Source organism: Balaenoptera borealis, assembly GCF_965194805.1.
Source record: "Balaenoptera borealis genome assembly, chromosome: 21".
NCBI lineage: Eukaryota > Metazoa > Chordata > Mammalia > Artiodactyla > Balaenopteridae > Balaenoptera > Balaenoptera borealis.
Window position 1 is genome coordinate 6,069,507 of NC_138880.1, and position 22,624 is coordinate 6,092,130.

Here is a 22,624-nt window from a genome sequence, read left to right on the forward strand (position 1 = left end):
ATATATATATATAGAGGTGTATATATATATATATATATATATATATATATATATATATAGGTGTATATAAACTCTAGGAGTTTATATACCCAAAACCTATGGGACGCAGCAAAAATTGCAGAGTTTCTGCTGAAAGATCAGCTGTTAACCTTATGGGGATTCCCTTGTGTGTTATTTGTTGTTTTTCCCTTGCTGCCTTTAATATGTTTTCCTTATATTTAATTTTTGACAGTTTGATTAATATGTGTCTTGGCGTGTTTCTCCTTGGGTTTATCCTGTATGGGACTCTCTGTGCTTCCAGGACTTGATTAACTATTTCCTTTCCCATATTAGGGAAGTTTTCAACTATAATTTCTTCAAATCTTTTCTCAGTCCCTTTCTTTTTCTCTTCTTCTTCTGGGACCCCTATAACTCGAATGTTGGTGCATTTAATGTTGTCCCAGAGGTCTCTGAGACTGTCCTCAGTTCTTTTCATTCTTTTTTCTTTATCCTGCTCTGCAGTAGTTATTTCCACCATTTTATCTTCCAGGTCACTTATCCTTTCTTCTGCCTCAGTTATTCTGCTATTGATCCCATCTAGAGTATTTTTAATTTCATTTATTGTGTTTCTCATCATTGCTTGGTTCCTCTTTAGTTCTTCTACGTCCTTGTTAAATGATTCTTGCATTTTGTCTATTCTATTTCCAAGATTTTGGATCATCCTTACTATCATTATTCTGAATTCTTTTTCAGGTAGACTACCTATTTCCTCTTCATTTGTTAAGTCTGGTGTGTTTTGACCCTGCTCCTTCATCTGCTGTGTGTTTTTCTGTCGTCTCATTTTTCTTATCTTACTGTGTTTGGGGTCTCCTTTTCACAGGCTGCAGGTTCATAGTTCCCGTTGTTTTTGGTATCTGTCCCCAGTGGCTAAGGTTGGTTCAGTGGGTTGTGTAGGCTTCCTGGTGGAGGGAACTAGTGCCTGAGTTCTGGTGGATGAGGCTGGATCTTGTCTTTCTGGTGGGCACGTTCACGTCTGGTGGTGTATTTTGGGGTGTCTGTGGCCTTATTATGATTTTAGGCAGCCTCTCTGCTAATGGATGGGGCTGTGTTCCTGTCTTGCTAGTTGTTTGGCATAGGGTGTTCAGCACTGTAGCTTGCTGGTCATTGAGTGATGCTGGGTCTTGATGTTGAGATGGAGATCTCTGAGAGATTTTTGCCATTTGGTATTACGTGGAGCTGGGAGGTCTCTTGTGGACCAGTGTCCTGAAGTTGGCTCTCCCACCTCAGAGGTACGGCCCTGATGCCTGGCTGGAGCACCAAGAGCCTTTCGTCCACACGGTTCAGAGTAAAAGGGAGAAAAAATAAGAAAGAAAGAAAGAAAGAGAGAAAGAGAGAAAGAGAGAAAGAGAGAAAGAAAGAAAGAAAGAAAGAAAGAAAGAGGCTATAATATAGTGAAGTAAAATAAAGCTATTATAAAGCAAAGCTATACAGACAAAATCTCACCCAGAAGCATATACATATACGCTCACAAAAAAAGGAAAAGGGGAAAAATTAATATATCCTGCTCCCAAAGTCCACCTCCTGAATTTGGGATGGTTCGTTGTCTATTCAGGTATTCAACAGATGCAGGCACATCAAGTTGTTTGTGTAGTTTTAATCCGCTGCTTCTGAGGCTGCTGGGAGAGATTTCCCCTTCTCTTCTCTGTTCGCACAGCTCCTGGGGATCAGCTTTGGATTTGGACCCGCCTCTGCGTGTAGGTCGCCTGAGGGCGTCTGTTCTTCGCTCAGACAGAACGGGGTTAAAGGAGCAGCTGCTTCGGGGGCTCTGGCTCACCCAGGCCGGGGGGAGGGAGGGGTACAGAGGAGGTGGGGCGAGCCTGCGGTGTCAGAGGCCGGCGTGATGTTGCACCAGCCTGAGGCGCGCAGTGTGTTCCCCCGGGGAAGTTGTCCCTGGATCACGGGACCCTGGCAGTGGCAGGCTGCCCCGGCTCCCGGTAGGGGCGGTGTGGAGAGTGACCTGTGCTCGCACACAGGATTTTTGGAGGCGGCAGCAGCAGCCCCAGCGTCTCACGCCCGTCTCTGGGGTCCGCGCTGATAACCGCGGCTCGCGCCCATCTCTGGAGTTCGTTTAGGCGGCGCTCTGAATCCCCTCTCCTCGCGTACCAGGAAACAGAGGGAAGAAAAAGTCTCTTGCCTCTTCGGCAGCTGCAGACCTTTTCCCGGTCTCCCTCCCAGACAGTTGTGGTGCGCTAACCCCTTCAGGCTGTGCTCACGCCGCCAACCCCAGTCCTCTCCCTGCGATCCGACCGAAGCCCGAGCCTCCGCTCCCAGCCCCGCCCGCCCCGGCGGCTGAGCAGACAAGCCTCCCGGGCTGCTGAGTGCTGCTCGGCGCCGAGCCTCTGTGCGGGAATCTCTCCGCTTTGCCCTCCGCACCCCTGTGGCTGCGCTCTCCTCCACGGCTCCGAAGCGTCCCCCCTCTGCCACCCGCAGTCTCCGCCCGCGAAGGGGCTTCCTCGTGCGTGGAAATCTTTCCTCCTTCACAGCTCCCTCCCACTGGTGCAGGTGCTGTCCCTATTCTTTTGTCTCTGTTATTTCTTTTTTCTTTTGCCCTACCCAAGTACGGGGGGAGTTTCTTGCCTTTTGGGAGGTCTGACGTTTTCTGCCAGCGTTCAGTGGGTGTTCTGTAGGAGCAGTTCCACGTGTAGATGTATTTCTACTGTATCTGTGGGAAGGAAGGTGATCTCCGCGTCTTACTCTTCCGCCATCTTCTCTGCGTCCCCCCAGTTTTCTTTCTTAATTTGTCTTTTGGCTTGGCTTTTCCTGTGTGTGTATTTTTTAACTGCCATACAAAATACTTTTATTTTTAAGGCAGGATTCATCAGGTTTTTATTTGATGGTTTCTAGAGTTTGAGTCATAATTAGAAAGGCCTTCCCACTTCATGGGTATGAGGGAAGTTTTAAATTTATTTTCCATGGTAATTTTAGAATCAACATGTCTAGCTCCTATTTATTAAGACTATGTTAAATTTATAAATTGAGCTATAGAGAACTGTTTAGTCTTCACACCTCACATTTTGTCTTTCCAGTTTTTCGTCATTCAGAAGTTAATTTCTCATAGGTTTTATACATTTATTGATAACTTTTCTTAGGTATATTGTCTTTCTGTTTGCTGTTGTAAATGTGTCTTCTATCTGCTAACTATATATTGTTTTTGTTTGTAAAATTACCTTAGTTTCATATTGATTTTATATCCTATTGCCTTACTAAATTTCTTTGTTTTTAATCATTCTTAAGTCTATTACATTGGTTTTTTCCCGCATATAATTATACCATTTGCAAATACAGGTAGTTTTATCTCTTTCTCTTTATTTTTATATTTTCAGTTTCTTTCTCTGTTCTTATTGTTTGGCTAGTTTAGTACAGTTTTAACTAGTAGTAGTAATAATGGTAACATGGGTCATGTCTGTTTTCTTCTTTATTTTAGGGAATGTTACCTCATTGAGTAATACTTTTTAGCTTTGAGGGCTAAAATGTAGGTTTGGCTCTGTGTGTGTGCACATGCATGTTTTAGAACTTGAATAATAGTAAGGCAATATTCATAGATTCATACTGTACCAACAATTTGAAAAATAATCTCAGGGACTTCCCTGGCAGTCCAGTGATTAATACTTCGCCTTCCAATGCAGGAGGTGTGGGTTTGATCCCTGGTCAGGGAGCTAAGATCCCACATGCCTCAGGGCCAAAACACCAAAGCATAAAACAGAAGCAATATTGTAACAAGTTCAATAAAGACTTTAAAAATGGTCCACATCAAAAAATCTTAAAAAAAAAAAGAAAAATAATCTTTTAGCTTTTGTAGGGATGACTTAAGATATTCTTATTGGCATTCAATAGAAATAATTATAGTGATATATTTCCTAACCTTGAACCATCTTGCATTCCTAGAATCAATCTCAATTTTGACATGATGTATTATCCTTTTAATAGGATGTTGAAATTTGTTACAGTAATAAGTGAAATTGGTGAGAGAATTTACCCATTAGAAATGTAGAAATTATGGTACAGTCAGCCTCCTTGAACTTGAGTAATACCCCTTCTTGATCCCTTGATATTATTTTAATGCATCAACATACTTTGCATATGAGTAATGTCCTAGAATAAATACTATGAAATTATGATAAATAACAGTAATTCTCTATGGTCTTTGTACTCCAGAAATTTATAATCTGGTTTAGGTCCTACAGTAGGAACAATGAACATAGCAAGCTTAATTTTTTAACCTTTTACAATCTGTCCTTTATTCAACAAATGTTTATTGAGATAATATTGCATAGTGATTCAAATTTAAACTCTGGAGGCCAACTGCCTGCATTTAACTTCAGCCCTGTCCCCTAGGGCAATTGATGCTCTCTGCCTCAGTTTCCCTATATTTGCTTTTATTATTTTTATTCTTTTACAGCTTTATTGAGGTATAATTGACAAATAAAAATTATACATATTTAAGGAGTACAATGTGATATTTGATATATGTATACATTGTGAAATCATAAGCTAATTAACATATACACCACCTTACGTAGTTAACATTCTTTGGTGTGCCGTGAGAAATCTTAAGATCTTCTCTAGCAAATTTCACATATACAATGCAGTATTATTAACTATAATCATCATGCTGTACATTAGGCCTCCAGGACTTATTCATCCAACATAATTGAAACTTTGTACCTTTGACCATCTCCCCATTTCCTCCATCTCCCAACCCCTGGCAACCACTATTCTACTTGCTGCTTTTATGAGTTGGACTATTTTAGATTCCACACGTAAGTGTGATCATACAGTACTTGCCTTTTTATGTCTGACTTATTTCACTTAGCATAATGTCCTTCAGGTTTATCCATGTTGTAAATGTCAGGATTTCCTTCTTTCTTGAGGCTGAATTATATTCCACTGTATATGTGCATCACATTTTCTTTATCCATTCATCTCTCAATGGACATTTAAAAAGTGGGCCTCTTTGGCGTCATCTTGCATGGCTGGCAGTATTCACTATACTCTCACCTTCCCTTGTGGGAGAAATCATGGCTGAAGGCAGCTCTCTTGGCACTGAGCTGTGCTGCCTTGGGGGAATGGTGACATGGGTAAAGTGAAACTGTTTTTACCTTCTTCAATATGTCTATTCTTGGATTTTTTGCTCCAGTGTGGCGTGGGGCCTTTCCTTGGATCTTGGGCCACATCTGTGGGTGTTTGTCAAAATTGTTTCTGTGGAGAGATGAGGGCTAAAAAACTCCTATTCTGCCATCTTGCTGATGTCACTCCAGAAGATTAATGTTGGTACATTATCTCTACTTGTTTATAGTTTACAGGAGGAAGAAACAATGAGAGTGAGAGCAAGAGCAAGAGTGAGAGAGAGACTCGAAGTAACATATAACAAAAGGGCCAAACTACAGAAGTGCCAATCAAATTAGAAGTGAGAAGGCAGATTGAGGAATTTTAAAAAAATATTTATTGTTTTTACTTATTAATATAATTCATTTTTAAAAAATTTTTGGCTGCGACGGGTCTTAGTTGCAGCACTCGGGATCTTCGTTGCAGTGCGCGGGCTACTCTCTAGTTGTGGTGTGCTGGCTTACTTGCCCCGTGACATGTGGGATCTCAGTTCCCCGACCAGGGATTAAATCCTCATGCCCTGCATTGGAAGGCAGATTCTTTACCACTGGACCACCAGGGAAGTCCCAGGAATGTTTAAATTCAGTGAAAGGAGGTGGAAAGCATTCCAGGTTATGGAAACAATATGCCTAGAGACATGGGACTAAATAATAGTTATTTTCAAAGAGTACGGAATTCACAGTTATAACTGGAGCTGAACCTCTGAAGGAGGGGAGGGATACAAGAAAAGTTGAAGAAGTAAAACAGTAAATCTTGATAATTGATTTGATGTGGAGACTGGGTGGGCCGTATTAAGTAAAAAATAGCTATTATTGAATCCAGCTCATCAGGAGTATGCATAGAGTTTGGGGGAAAGTCTTATCTATTGGGAGAACTATCTTGAATGAAGAAAGAGTGTAAACAATACTTTGATACTGGAATGTAAAGCCAAAGTTGGGTGTTAAAGGCGAATACTTGGAAACAAGTGCTTATGTATAAACAATATCAGCGAGGCAGAAAAAGGGAGCAGTGGAGAGACAGTGCAATTGTGAAGTGAAGTGCAGTTGAGACTGAGGAGGCATTTCAAATTGAGAATTGTGTACCAAGCTTTTTTACACACGTCTTGGAATGTTCGTTTTGGCTGGGGCTCTAAAGATGGCAGAATATGTTTGGAGCATCTGTATCTTAGTGATTGAGAGTATGGCTCTGGATTCAAACTGTCCAAGTTCATATCCTTCAGCAGCACTTAACTGTGCTGCCCTGAGCAAGTTACTTGTACTTCCCATCTGATGTTTGATTTGTTCAGTGGGGAAAAAATAGTATCTAATTCACTGGCTGGATTTGAGGATTAAATAGAATAGTTAATGTAAATCCATGAGAATAGTGCTATTATTATATGGCAGTTTATATGGACTCTTCTTCTCAAAGCAGAAAAAAATAATGTTAAGTTGTAGAACAATAAAATCATTCCAGTGAGAAAATGGTGAGCTTTTCTACATTTGAGTGAAAACTTTTAATCCATACATTAAAACTATTTTTCATTGTAATTCAACAAAATACTTTTGATTGAAATGTTTGATCAAGGCTTTGGTAACCCTAACCAAACATCACAAGAACAGTAAAGTCATCAATAACTTGGATCCATTGGATATGTTTTAGAAACCCAGATTGCTTAATCTCATTTAATTTAGACTATTTTACAAATTTGAAACAGTTAAAGACATACGGAAAGATTGTACTTCAATTTGCTTCAGACTAGAATTTTATGAACTACAGACAAATTACTAGCAGGAGTTATCACATGTGAATTGTTTGTCAAAATTAACTATAATTATATACTTATTTATTTAGCTATAGAGATTATCCAGATTATGTGGGAGCAGCATTTCCTGGAAAGATGTGTGTTACCAGTTATTCTGCAGGAATTGCTTTGGTATGTAATTACTTAATCTTATTATTTGAAAAAAATACATTTAAAAATTACCCAGCATTACAGCATATATTTTATACACTTCACATTTATATTTACATTTAGAGATTACATTTATATTCTATCACTCTGAAAACTTTGAAGTATGTAGAAGGAATAGTATTCTGAAGTACAGGTGTCTTATTGCAATTATTTGGAAGTTAAAGTGGAATAAAAATATAATAAATACACATGTATTCCTTTTTATATAGAAGAGTGCATTATGAAAAATTATCTGTAAAGATATTTCTATAACCAAAATAGATTTTTTTTTCTTGTAGGTATAAAATTGGAAAAATAGTCTTATAGATAAATTAACTTCAAAATCAGAACAAATGATCAACCAAAAAGTATGATAAAAATCCATTAAAATGTTTCAAATTTTTCTACATAATATTTAAAAGAAACCTTTATGTCTATTTTAAATATTTATAGTTCTTATAAATATTTTATATTTAAATAAATTATTGGTATAATTAGATGCATCACTGAAAGAAAAGTAATTCATTGAGCCTTTCCCCCACCTATTCATCCTTTTTAAAAATAAGTTTAAGTACTATATAGTATTTTAAAATTACAAAGTAATTTATGTTATTCATGTCCATTTTTAAGAGAACATATAGAAACATAAACGGAAACTTATATAATCTGGCATCTTCCGAGGGATGAAGCAATAATCACTGTTAACATTTTGATTAATATGTATCTCCTACTTAGGGTTTTTATCTGTTACTGTGGCTCCCCACTATATGTTTTTGCAAAAATGGGATTTTGCATGCATGTTTTTATTTCTGATACTCTTCCAATTATTTTTATTACAGAATTTATGCATGCATGCATGTATATGTAAAATTGTTTAAATTGTAGCTGTAGAAAGCAAAGTTTGTTAGCAAAACTCTCTTCTTTATCCCCTTCATGAAGTCCTATGAGAATTTATAATTTCTATTTAAACTCTCTGGTAGTTAAGTTTATTTATTTAAAATATATATACTTTGACCCCTACTTTGATTAATAAACTTTAGACAACATTGGTAATATTATCTTTGACATATTTAACCCACTCTCTCTATTTGTCATATATATTGTGAAGTTTTTAGTTATTAATACTTATAATATTAGTAATCTATATTAAACATTCTTAAATATTATATGTATATACATAATATATGTAATTATATATTATAGATGTTATACAATATATAATACACAATAATATATAATATATTAAATATTATTGCATAATATATTACCATCTTAATGTATTTGTTTTTATTATTTATATTAATTATTTAAAAAAATCTTTTTACCTTAAGCACAGTCCATTGATTATTTGCTATGAAAAATGAGACATGTAAAATAGTGCACTTCTCATATCCATTGTTAAGAGTTATAAAATTTATAATTTATTTTATAGAACTTTTGTACTTTGTCCACAGGTTGATTTTTAAGTTAAATCAATAAATATTATTTTATGGTATTATGAATATAAAAATGATATTAACTCTGAATCAGGAAATAAATATGTTGTTATTCTGGTAAAACTTTGATGGCCAAAAGAGGTCTAATGGAGCTTCTCAATTTTTTTCTAACTTATTTTACTTCTGTGGGCGGAACCAACTGCCACAGAAAATTAAACTTCATCTTCCTTTTCTTGGAATTCTTTGCTCTTTTTCTAGAATAACTTCAAGTTTAAAAAATTTTGAACACAGTGTATATAAGTGGCAAACAATGTTATTTTATTAATGAAAACACTTTTGCTCTCCCTCCACATTTGATTGATAATTTGGCTAGGTTTAGAATCCTAGTTCTAACATCCTTCTCTCTCAGCATTCTGAAGATTGATGTATCGTGTTTTTGTCAACTCATTATGAAGTGCAAGGATGGCAAGGAAATTGAGGGTGTTTGTAAGAGAATCTGAACTGCTTAAAGGAGGAGAGAAGTCAGTAAGGAGATTAGGAACAGTGAAAACGTAGGAACCATGGTTTGGTTGTGCTGATGGGTGTGCAGATTGTTGTAGTTGAGGTGCTAGCGGAGTTATCAGGAGAGACAGCAAGTGGTCAGGATGTGGGATGCACAGAGATGACGGAGGGCTTGCAGTTATTGATAAAAATCTGTTGACAAGGTCTGGAGTGTGAACCATAGGAATGAGTGGGTGAGGCAGGATGTAGGATAGAATTATTAGAGGAGTTGAATTCAAGGAATGATGCTTTTACAAAGCTTTCATACTTATATTTTTATAAACATTTATATTTCTTTGTTTAAAAGCTCTTATACTTTTACCACAATTGAATATGTCTCTAAACAAGAATTGTTTTTTATGCTTTAAACATAATATAAATTGTATCCTGCTGTATCATTCTGCAAATAGATTGTTTTGGTTTCCACTTATAATTTTGAGATTTAATGGAATTACAGTTAATTTTTAAAAGACTTTGTTTTTTAAGAGAAATTTTAGGTTCATAGCAAAATTAAGAGGGAAGTACAGAGATATCCCATATAGTCCTTGCCCCCCCCCACACATAACCTCCCTCACTGTTAACGTCCACACCAGAGAGGTGCATTTGTTACAGATGATGGACCTACACTGACACATTACAACCACCAAAAGTTCACAGCGTACGTTAAGGTTCATTTTGGTGGTATACATTGTCTGAGTTTTGACAAATATATAATGACATATATCTAGCATTATAGTGTCATAGAGAGTAGTTTCACTGTCCTCAAAATCCTTTGTGCCTAGTAAATTTTTTGCATTGGTGCTTGATACTTTATTATATGAATGCCACACTGTATCCTTTATGCTTTTCATGGGAATTTTGGTTGTTTCTATTTTTGCCATTACAAACAATATTTAATAAACATCTCTATACATAACTCTTCCAATTTCCATTTGATCTTTTTGTAAATTGAAATGTAGTTAACATACAACATTATGTTAGTTTCAGGTGTACTACGTAGTGATTTGACATTTGCATACCTTACAGAAAGTCATGACAAGTCTAGTAATTGTCTGTCCCCATACAAAGTTAATATTATTGACCTTATTTCATATGCTGTATATTATACCCCCATGGCTTATTTATTTTATAACTGGAGGTTTGTACTTCTTAATCCACTTTACCTGTTTCACCGCCACCCCACCCCCTCCTCTCTGGCAGCCACCCATCTGTCTTTGCTACCTGAGTTTGTTTTCATTTTCTTTTGTTTGTTTCTTTTGTTTTTAGATTTCAAATATAAGTGAGAGCATACATATTTGTCTTTCTCTGTCTGACTTATTTCACTCAGTATAATACTCTCCAGATAGACCTTCCATGTTTTTGCAAATGGCAAGATTTTTATTGGGGGGGTGTATAGTTGTTTTACAATGTCGTGTTAGTTTCTGCTGTACAGTGAAGTGAACCAGCTGTATGTATACATATATCTTCTCTTTTTTGGATTTCCTTCCCATTTAGGTCACCACAGAGCATTGAGTAGAGTTCGTGTGCTATACAGCAAGTTCTCATTAGTTACCTATTTTATACATATTATATAAATGTGTATATATGTCAGTCCCAATCTCCCAGTTCATCCCACCCTCCCTCCCCCTTTCCCCCCTTGGTGTCCATACATTTGTTCACTACGTCTGTGTCTCTATTTCTGCCTTGTAAACAGGTTCATCTGTACAACAAATGGCAATATTTTTTTAAAATTTATTTTTAATTTTTTTTGACTTTTTATTTTATATTGGTGTATAGGTGATTAACAATGTTGTGTTAGTTTCAGGTGTACAGCAAAGTGATTCAGTTATACATATGCATGTATTTATTCTTTTTCAAATTCTTTTCCCATTTGGGTTGTTACATAATATTGAGCAGAGTTCCCTGTGTTATACAGTAGGTGCAAATGGCAAGATTTTATTGGCCGAGTATTAATCTACTGTGTGTGTATGTGTGTGTGTGTGTATACATATACATACATATATATATATATGTATATGTATATACACACATGTCATATCTTCTTTATCCGCTCATCTAACAATGGATACTTAGGTTGTTTCCATATCATGGCTATGGTAAATAATGCTGCAATGAACATTGGGGTACATGTTGTTTAGTATTAGTGTTTTTGTTTTCTTTGGAAAAACACCCACAAGTGAAATTGTTGGATTATATGCAGTCCAAGTTTTAATTTTAAGAGGACCCTCCATACTGTTTTCCATAGCGGCTGCACCAATTTACAGTCCCATCAACAATGCACAGGGGCTCCCTTTTCTCCACATCATTGCCAACACTTGTTTTTGTCTTTTTGATGACAGCCATTCTGACAGGTGTGAGGTGGTTTCTCACTGTGGTTTTGATTTTAATTTCCTTGATGATTAGTGTTTTTGAGCATCTTTTCATGTGTCTGTTGGCCATCTGTATGCTTTCTTTGGGAAAATGTCTATTCAGGTCCTCTGCCCATTTTTATATCAGGTTTTCAGGGGTTTCTTTGATGTTGAGATGTGTGAGTTCTTTGTATATTTTGAATATTAACCCCTTATTATATATATTGTTTGCAAATATTTTCTCCCACTTAGTAGTTTACCTTTTAATTTTGTCATTGGTTTTCTTCACTATGCAAAAGCTTTTTAGTTTGATGTAGTACCATTTGTTTATTGTTACTTTTATTTTCCTTGCTTGAGGAGACAGGTACAAAAATATTGCTAAGATTGATGTCAAAGAGCATACTTCCTATGTTTTGTTCCAGGAGTTTCATGGTTTCTGGTGTTACATTTAAGTTTTTAATCCATTTCAAGTTTTTGTGTTTTTTTTTATTGTATATGGTGTGAGAAAGTAGTCCAGTTTCATTCTTTTGCATGTACCTGTCCAATTGTCCCAACACCACTTATTGAAGAGACTATCTTTTTCCCATTAATTATTCTTGCCTCCTTTGTCATAGCTTAACTGACCATATAAGCTAGGGTTTATTTCTGGACCCTCAATTCTGTTCCATTAATCTATGTGTCTGTTTTTGTACCAGGACCATACTGTTTTGGTTACTGTAGCTTTGTAGTATAATTTGAAATCAGGGAACATGATAACTACAACTTTGTTCTTTATCAAGATTGCTTTGACTGTTCTGGGACTTTTGTGTTTCCACACAAATTTTAGAAGTATTTGTTCCAACTCTGTGAAAAACGCCATTGGTGTTTTGATAGGGATAATTGAAGCCAAGTAGATTGCCTTGGCTAGTATGGTCATTTTAACAATATTAATTCTTCCAGTCCATGAACCCATATAGCTTTCTATTTATATGTGTTGTCTCCAATTTCTTTCATCAGTGTTTTATAGTTTTCTGAGTATGGTTCTTACACCTCCTTGGTTAGATTTATTCCTAGGTATTTTTTTTAAATGCAATTTTAAAGGGGATTGTTTTCTTAAAATTTCTTTCTGATAGTTCATTGTTAGTATATAGAAATGCAACAACAGATTTCTATATATTAGTTTTGTATCCTGGAACTTAACTGAATTCATTTATTAGGTCTAATAGTTTTTTGTGACATCTTCAGGATTTTCTGCATATAGTATCATGTCATCTTCAAACAGTGACAGTTTTGCTTCTTCCTTTCCAATTTGGATTCCTTTTATTTCTTTTTTTAGTCTAATTGCTGTGGCTAGGACTTCTAATACTATGTTGAATAAAAGTGGCAAGAGTGGACATCCTTGTCTTGCTCCTAATCTTAGAGGAAATGCCTTCAGCTTTTCACTGTTGAGTATGATATTAGCTGTGGGTTTGACGTATATGACCTTTATTATGTTGATGTATGTTCCCTCTATACCAACTTTGTTGAAAGTTTTTTTTTAAAATCATAAATGGGTGTTGAATTTTGTCAAAAGCTTTTTGTACATCTATTGAGATGATCATGTGACTTTTATTCTTCAATTTGTTAATATGGTGTATCACACTGATTGATTGCCAGATATTGAACCATCCTTGCATCCCTGGGATAAATCCCACATGATCATAGTGTATGATCCTTTTAATATATTGTTGAATTTGGTTTGCTAATATTTTGTTGAGGATTTTTACACCTATGTTTATTAGTGATATCGGCCTGTAATTTCCCTGTGTGTGTGTGTGTGTGTATGGTGTCTTTGTCTGGTTTTGGATTCAGAATGATGCTGACCTTGTAGAATGAGTTTGTAAACATTCCTTCCTCTTCAAAATTTTGGAAGGATAGGTGTTTGGTAGAATTGGCCTGTGAAGCTGTTAGGGTCCTGGACTTTTGTTTTTTGGGACTCTTTTGGGTTTTGATTCAATTTTATTACTGGTAATTGGTCTTTTTAGATTTTCTATTTCTTCGTAATTCAGTCTTGGAAGATTGTACATTTCTGGGAATTTATCCATTACTTCTAGTTTGTTCAGCTTGTTGGTATATAATTGTTTGTAGTAATCCCTCATGATACTTTATATTTCTGTAGTGTCTGTTGTAAATTCTCTTTAGTTACTGATTTTATTTGGGCTCCCTCTTTTTTCTGGATGAGCCTGGTGAAAGATTTATCAATTTTAAAAAATCTTTTCAAAGAACCAGCTCTTAGTTTCATGGATCTTTTCTATTGTTTTTTGTTTCTTTGTTTGTTTGTTTTTTGTCTCTATTTCATTGATTTCCCCTCTGATCTTTATGATTTCCTTCTTTCTCCTAACTTTGGGCTTTGTTTATACTTCGCCTAGTCTTTTAGGTTTAAGGTTATATCGTTTGATATTTTTCTGGTTAATTGAGGTAGGCTTGTAGTGCTATAATCTTCCCTCTTAGAACTGCTTTTGCTTCATCCTATAGATTTTATATCATTGTGTTTCCATTTTTATTTGTCTCAAGGTATATTTTGATTTCCTCTTGATTTCCCCAGTGACCCATTGGTTGTTTAGTAGCATATTTTTTACACTCCACATGTTTGTATTTTTTGCATTTTCTTTTGTTGATGATTTTTAATCTTATGTCCTGTGGTGAGAACAGATGCTTAATATGATTTTAGTCTCCCTAAATTTATTGAATCATTTTTTGTAGCCTAGCATGTGATCTATCCAGGAGAATGCTCCATGTGCACTTGAAAAGAATGTATAGTCTGCTGTTTTTGGATGGAATCTATTAATTTCATCTATTATCTATTATATTTATTAATTACATCTGTCTAATATGTCATTTACGGCCATTGTTTCCTTGTTGGTTTTGTCTGTGGATGATCTTTCCATTGATGTATGTAGGGTGTTAAAGTCCCCTGCTATGTTAAATTACTGTCAGTTTTTCCCTTTAGGTTGTTAATATTTGCTTTATCTATTTAGGTTTTCCTATGTTGGGTGCATATGTATTTACAATTTTTATATCTTCTTGTTGGATTGATACCTTTGTCATTATGTATTGTTCTTTTTGTTTATTACAGTCTTTGATTTAAAGTCTATTCATCTGATATGTGTTGCTGTCCCAGCCTTCTTTTCATTTTTATTTGCATGGAATATCACTTTCCATTCTCTTACTTTCAGTCTGTGCATGTCTTTAGAGCTGAAGTGAGTCTCTTGCAGGCAGCATTTATATGGGTCTTGTTTTTGTATCCATTCAGCCACTCCATTTCTTTTCCTGGGAGCTTTTAGTTCATTTACATTTAAATAAAATATGGCTAAGTATGTATTTATTTCCATTTTGTTTATTGTTTTCTAATTGTAGTAGCTCTTTTTTGTTCCTTCTTTTCTTTCTCTCTTCCCTTTTGATTTGATGACTATCTTTAGTGTTTTGTTTGGATAACTTTCCTTTTTTGTATTTGTGTATCTATTATAAGTTTTTGGTTTGTGGTTACCATGAGTTCATATATAACAACCTACATATGTACATGACTATTTTATGTCAATGATCTCTTAAGTTTGAATGCATTCTAACAACCCTGCATTTACACTCCCCCTGCCCATGTTTAATATTTTTGACATCATATTTTACACTTTTTGTTTTGTGTATCTCTTACTACATATTGTGGATATAGGTGATTTTACTACTTTTATATTTTAACCTTTTTACTAGCTTTATAACCAGTTGATCTACACCTTTACTCTATGTTTGCCTTTCCAAAAAGATTTTTTTCCTTTCATAACTTTCATGTTTCTAGATATGGCTGTTTGTGCTTAGAGAAGTCCCTTCAACATTTCTTGTAAAGCCAGTTTTGTGGTGAACTCTTTTAGCTTTTGCTTGTCCATAAAACATTTATCTCTTCTTTAATTCTGAATGATAACCTTGCCTGGTAAAGTATTCCTGGTTGTAGGTTTTTTTCTTTCATCTCTTTGAATATATCATCATGCCACTCTCTTTTGGCCTGCAGAGTTTCTACTGAAAAGTCAGCTGATAGTCTTATGGGAGTTTCCTTGTATGTAACTGGTTGCTTTTTTCCGGCTGCTTTTAATATTTCTCTTTTTAATTTTTGGCATTTTAATTATAATGTGTCTTGGTGTAGACCTCTTTGGGTTCATCTTGTTTGGGACTCTGTGCTTTTTAGACCTTGATATCTGTTTCTTTCTCCAGGTTAGGGAAAATTTCAGCTATTATTTCTTCAATTATGTTCTCTGCCCCTTTCTCTCTCTTTTCTCATTCTGGGACCCCTGTAATGGGAATGTTAGTATGCTTGATGTCATCCCAGAGGTCTCTCTCAAACTGTTTTCATTAAAAATTTTTTTTTTCCTTTCCTGCTTTGGTGATATCTACTACTCTGTCCTGCAGTTTGCTCATCTATTCCTCTGTATTATCTAATCTACTGTTGATTTCTTATAGTATAGTCTTAATTTCAGTTATTGTGTTTTTTAGCTCTGTTAGGTTCCTCTTTATATTTTCTAACTCTGTTGAAATTATCATTGTGTTCATCTATTCTTCTCCAGAGTTTGTTGAGCATCTTTAAGATCATTACCTTGAACTCTATAAATTGCTTTTCTCACTGTTTAGTTCTTTTTCTGGAGTTTTGTCTTGTTCCCTTGTTTGGAACATATTCCTCTGTCTCCTCATTTTGCCGTATTCCTTATATATATTTTTTACTATATTATCAATATTATAAAAGGATACAACTCAGGAACATTCAGATGGAAGAGATGCATAGGGCAAGATATGGGAGAAGTATTGCCGAGTTTCAGTACCCTTCTCAGGAATGCTGCACTTCTGATACCTCCACGTGTTCACAAACCCAGAAGCTCCCTGAACTCCTTCAGGTTCTTTTATGGAGGCTTCATTTTGTCCCTTAGCATGATTGGTGTAATCACTGGCCATTGGTGATTGAACTCAATCTCCAGCCCCTCTTCCCTTACTAGAGGCCTGGAGCAGGGTGAAAGTTGCCACCCTTTAATTAAATAGTTGGTTCCTCTCCATCCATAGGGCTTTCCAAAAATACGTCATTAACATGAACTATGATTGAAAGGGGCATATTATGAATAACAAAAGATGCTCCTTTCACTTTTATCTTTCCTGAGCTATTTTGGGACCAAAACCCCACAATTATAACAAACAATGTTTTTATTGCTCTTGCTCTTAATCTTTTAGGAAATTACAATGGCTGAAAATAAAGACCAAAAACAAAGGTGTTCAGTTAACACTATACATTTCCCTCTAATGACTATTTTCACTATATCCCGCAGATTCACGTAAGTTGTGTTTTCATTTTCATTGAATTCAAAGAGACCTTGAGACTCTTCTTTGACCAGGTGATTATTTAGAATCATGCTGTTCATTTCCCACATATTTTGGGAAAATTCCAGCTATCTTTTTGTTTTTGATTTTTAGTTAATTTTTAGTTTAATTCCATGTAGTTTGAGAACACTCTTAACATGGTTTATTTATATTTTTATAAATATTTAAAGGAATGTTCTATAATGCAGAATGCAGCATATCTTACTGAATGATCTATGTGAGCTTAAAAAAATGTGTTCCTGTTGTTAAGTGGAGTACTCTATAAATATCAATTAGATCAAATTGATTAATAGTGAATTTTATGTCATCTGTATTCCTCCTAATTTTCTACCTGCTTCATCTGTAAATTACTGATAGAGAGATGTTGATGTCTCCAACTATTTTAATAGATTTTTCTGTTTCTATTATTAGTTCCATCATTTTTTAAATTGAAGTATAATTGCTTGCAATATTGTGTTAGCTTCAGGTATACAACATAGTGATTCAGTTATTTTTTCTGATTATATTCCATTATAGGTTATTAAAAGGTATTGAATGCAATTTCCTGTGCTATACAGTAGATCCTTATTGCTTATCTGTTTTATGTATAATAGTTTGTATCTGTTAATTCCATACTCCTTCTTTGTACCTCCCTACTCCCTCTCACTTTGGTAACCATTAGTTTGTTTTCTATGTCCTTGATTCTTTTTCCGTTTTGCATATAGATTCATTTGTATTATTTTTTAGACTCCACATGTAAGTGATATCATATAGTATTTGTCTTTCTCTGTCTGACTTACTTCACTAAGTATAATATTGGGTTGGCCAAAAGGTTCATTCGGTTTTTTTCTGTAAGATGGCTGTAGTAGCACTTAGTTGTCTTTAACTTCATTTGAAACAATTTTCTTAGATTGTATGTGACAGCTGTCATATCAGTGTGCATTTAAAAAAAGATTTATCAAAATTGGTGAATTTTTATATAGTCATTTTAATATTGAAGATCAAAGAAAAAAGCAACATTTTCAGCATATTATGCTTTATTATTTCAAGGAAGGTAAAAATGCAACTGAAACACAAAAAATGATTTGTGCAGTGTATGGAGAAGGTGCTGTGACTGATCGAACATATCAAAAGTGGTTTGCAAAGTTTTGTGCTGGAGATTTCTCGCTGGGCGACACTCTATGATCAGGTAGACCAGTTGAAGTTGATAGCGAACAAATCGAGATATTAATTGAGAATAGTCAACGTTATACCAGGTGGGAGATAGCCGACATACTCAAAATAACCAAATCAAGCATGGAAAATCATTTGCCCCAGCTTGGTTATGTTAATCACTTTGATGTTTGGGTTCCACAAAAGTTAAGTGAAAAAAACCTTCTTGACCATATTTCCGCATGCAATTCTCTACTTAAACGTAATGAAAACATTCTGTTTTTAACACAAATTGTGAAAAGTGGAAACTGTACAGTAATGTGGATGGAAGAGATCATGGGGCAAGTAAAATGAACCACCACCAACCACACCAAAGGCCGGTCTTCATCCAAAGAAGGTGATGTTGTGTATGTGGTGGGATTGGAAGGGAGTCCTCTATGATGAGCTCCTTCTGGAAAACCAAAGGATTAATTCCAACAAGTACTGCTCCCAATTAGACCAACTGAAGGCAGTACTCGACGAAAAGCGTCCAGAATTAGTTAACAGAAAACACATAATCTTCCATCAGGATAATGCAAGACCACGTGTTTCTTTGATGACCAGGCAAAAACTGTTACATCTTGGCTGGGACATTCTGATTCATCCGCCGTATTCACCAGACATTGCACCTTTGGATTTCCATTTTTTTGGTCTTTACACAATTTTCTTAACGGAAAAAATTTCAGTTGCCTGGAAGACTGTAACAGACATGTGGAACAGTTCTTTGCTCAAAAAGATAAAAAGTTTTGGGAAGATGGAATTATGAAGTTGCCTGGAAAATGGCAGAAGGTAGTGGAACAAAATGGTGAATATGTTGTTCAATAAAGTTCTTGATGAAAATGAAAAATGTGTCTTTTATTTTTACTTAAAAACCGAAGGCACTTTTTGGCCAACCCAATGCTCTCTAGGTCCATGCACGTTTCTACAAATGGCAATATTTCATTCTTTTTTATGGCTGAGTAATATTCCATTGTATATATATCTTCTTAAGCCAGTCATCTACCGATGGACACTAGTTGATTCCACGTCTTGGCTATTGTTAATAGTGCTGCTGTGAACATTGGGGTGCAAGTATCTTTTTGAATTAGAGTTTTCATTTTTTCCAGATATATACCCAGGAGTGGGATTGCTGGATCCTATTGTAACTCTACTTTTCGTTTTTTAAGGAACCTCCATACTGTTTTCAATAGTGGCTGCACCAATTTACATTCCTACTAACAGTGTAGGAGGGTTCCCTTTTCTCCACACCCTCTCCAGCACTTATTGTTTATAGATTTTTTGATGATGGCCATTCTGACTGGTGTGAGGTGATATCTCATTGTAGTTTTGATTTGCATTTCTCTGATAATTGGTGATGTTGATCAGCTTTTCATGTGCTTATTGGCCATCTGTGTGTCTTTTTTGGAGAAATGTCTATTTAGGTCTTCTGCCCTTTTTTTGATTGGTTTGTTGGTTTTTTTGTTACTGAGTTATATGAGCTGTTTGTATATTTAGAAATTAAGCCCTTGTCAGTAGCATCATTGGAAAATATTTTCTCCCAGTCTGTAGGTTGTCTTTTCATTGTATGGTTTCCTTTGCTATGCAAAAGCTTGTAAGTTTGATTAGGTCCCACTTGTTTATTTTTGCTTTTATTTCTACTGCCTTGGGAGACTGACCTAAGAAAACATCACTACAATTGATGTCAGAGAATGTCTTTCCTGTGTTCTCTTCTAGTAGTTTTTTGGTGTCCTGTCTTATATTTAAGTCTTTAAGCCATTTTGAGATTATCTTTATGGGCTTTGTTTTAAAATCTATTTTGTCTGATATGAGTATTGCTACCCCTGTTTTCTTGTCATTTCCACTTGCATGAAATATCTTTTCCAACCCCTCACTTTCAATCTATATGTATCTTTGGCCCTAATGTGGTTCTCTAGTAGGCAGCACATTGTAGGTTCTTGTTTTATTATCCAGTCTGCCACTCTGTGTCTTTTGATAGGAGCATTTACTCCATTGACGTTTGAAGTAATTATTGAGAAGTATATATTTATTTCCATTTTAAACCTTGTTTTCCAGTTGACTTTGTATTTCTTCTTTGTTCCTTATTATTTTTGTTTTTCCTCTTGTGGTTTGATGGTTTTCTTTTGTATTATGCTCGAGTTCCTTTGTTTTTGTGAATCTATTATATGTTTTTGATTTGTGGTTACCCTGGTTTTCAAGTATGTTAGCCCATAACTATATCTACTTGCTTTAGACTGGTAGTCATATGAGCTCAAACACATTCTAAAAGATCTACATTTTCTTACTCCCTTCCCCCAAATTTTGTGATTTTTACGTCTTCATGTTTATTTCTTTGCTGTTCATTGTAGTTATAATTGCTTTCACAGAACTTTTCGATTGTTTTTTAATCTATATACTGGCTTATTTAAGTGATCTTTAATCTTTTTTATATATTTGCCTTTCCTATTGTAGTTTTCCCTTTCCTATAGATTCTTGCTTCTTTCTATTTACAGAAGACCTTTCATTATTTCTTTTAGGATAGGTTTAGTATTGCTGTATTCTTTTAGTTTTTTCTTGTCTGAGAAATCCTTTATCTCTCCTTCTATTCTAAATGATAATCTTGCTTGATAGAGTATCCTAGGTTGCAAGTTTTCCCTTTCAGGACTTTTGAATATATCTTGCCATTCCCTTCTGGCCTGCAAAGTTTCTGTAGAGAGATCAGCTGATAGCCTTATGTGGGTTCCCTTGTAACTGACTCTTTTTCTCTTGTTGCCTTTAGAACCCTCTCTTTATCTTTATCTTTTGCCATTTTAATTATGATATGTCTTGGTGTAGGTCTGTTTGTGTTCACCTTGTTTGAGACCCTCTGTGCTTCCTGTACCTGGATATCTGTTTCCTTCTTTAGGTTTGGGAGTTTTTCAGCCATAATTTCTTCAAGCATATTTTCGATCCCCTTTCCTCTTTCTTCTCCTTCTGGGATTCCTATTATTTGTAGATTGGCATGATTTATATTATCTCATAGATCTCATATGTTGCTTTCATTTTTTTTCATTTGTCTTTCAATCTGCTGTTCTGATTAATTTTTATTATTCTATATTCCAGATCATTTATCTGTTCTTCTGCATTATTTAGTTTGCTATTTATTGCCTTTAGCTCTTTTTTTTTTTTTTTTTTTTTTTTTTTGCCACGTGGCTTGTGGGATCTTAGTTCCCTGAACCCATGCCCCCTGCAGTGGAAGCATGAAGTCCTAACCACTGGACTGCTAGGGAATTCCCCTAGCTCGGTTTTTATCTTGGCAATTGACTTGTCTAATTTTATTTGGCTCCTTTTTATAGTTTCTAGTTCCTTGTTTCAGTAATGGGCATTTCTATTGATAATCTTTCTTAATTTCTTCAGCACTTTTATTACCTGCTTTTTTGAACTTGGGGTCTGGTAGATTTGGGAGGTCTGTTTCATTGCTTATTTTTTCAGGGGATTTCTCTTGTTCTTTTCATTGGGAGTAGTTGCTCTGCCTTTTCATTTTACTTATATAGTTCTCTGACTCTATGAATTTAGGAGAAACCATTACCTACCGTGGTCTGAAGGGCTGTTTTTATGTGGGAGTGACCCTGTGTAGACTGTGTGAGTCCAATATTTTTGGCTCAAGGGCTGTTTTTGGTATGGATGCTTGCCATGTCTTTCTCATGGTGTGCTGGCCCTTGTCCCCTTGATAAGGGGGTGTGCATGGTGTTGTGACCAGAGCCTGCACTGGATGTTGGGCAAAGACTCCTCTTTGCTCTGTGGTTGTCACAGCCCTGTTGGGGACAGGGTCGGCTCCCCAGTTGTTGGAGTAGAAGCCCCCAGATCCATTTCTAAGCTGCAGTATGAGGAAGATGGGACTGGAGCACTCCCTCTGGGACAGGAGCTGCTGCACATTCCTCCCCAGGTGCTGTCCACCAAGATGTGTGACTCTGTGATGTTGCCTGCCACTTGGTGTGTGTGTCCACAAAGTTCGCTGCTTCTGGCACCTGGAATCATCTCTGCCATGGGAGTACCAATAATTGGCTCAGATGTCCGGCATGCATGTGCAGTCCTAGTCCCAAAACCCGCCGGCCTGAGATCCCACCAGTGCCATACCACCGTTGCCCACTGTGGGAGTATGGATAGTTGGCTTAGATTTCAGCCCCCCACTTCCACGTGTGGGTGCCCCAAAAGTTTGCAAAACCCTCGGCAGTGGGTACCGTGCCCTGTTGTGAGCATGCTGACAAAGAGGCTGGTATGGTAAACCCATGACCCTCCTTTCATGTGTTGACAATGGGGCTCTTATGGTGAACCCATGCTCCATCCTGCACACACCCCCAGTTGCAACTTGGGCCACACTCCAGGCCCTTCAGGCTGTCTCTGTACAGCCAAACTGAGTTCTCTCCCCAGACTGTCCACTGAAGCCCAAGTTTCAGAATCCAGCCATTGCGCACACCAGCAGGCATGTGGAAAGTGCAGTGACATGGCAAGGGCGGTCTGTGCTGGTCTCTCTGTACCCTGCTGGGCCACACTCTCCCCTTGAACCTCTAAAGCTCCCTATTTGTCCCACCAGACCTCGCAACTGGTGAAGGAGGTTCCTGGGGTGAGGGAACCTTTCCTCTTTCACAGCTCCCTCCCATGGGCACAGGTCCCATCCCAATTCCGCTTCTCCTCCCTTTTCCCTTCATCCTACTCCACTATGTGGGGATCTT

The 22,624-nt window shown here is 36.3% G+C and overlaps 1 protein-coding gene across 1 annotated transcript in view; it reads left to right on the plus strand.

Moving 5' to 3' along the window:
- The window catches only part of ADAM32 (ADAM metallopeptidase domain 32), a 203,511-nt gene that overhangs the window by 61,880 nt on the left and 119,007 nt on the right, over positions 1–22,624 (plus strand). Inside the window, exon 10 of the mRNA XM_082374769.1 lies at positions 6,976–7,057. Within this exon, the coding sequence (XP_082230895.1) occupies positions 6,976–7,057 (82 nt within the window). The remainder of the gene's footprint in view (positions 1–6,975; positions 7,058–22,624) is intronic.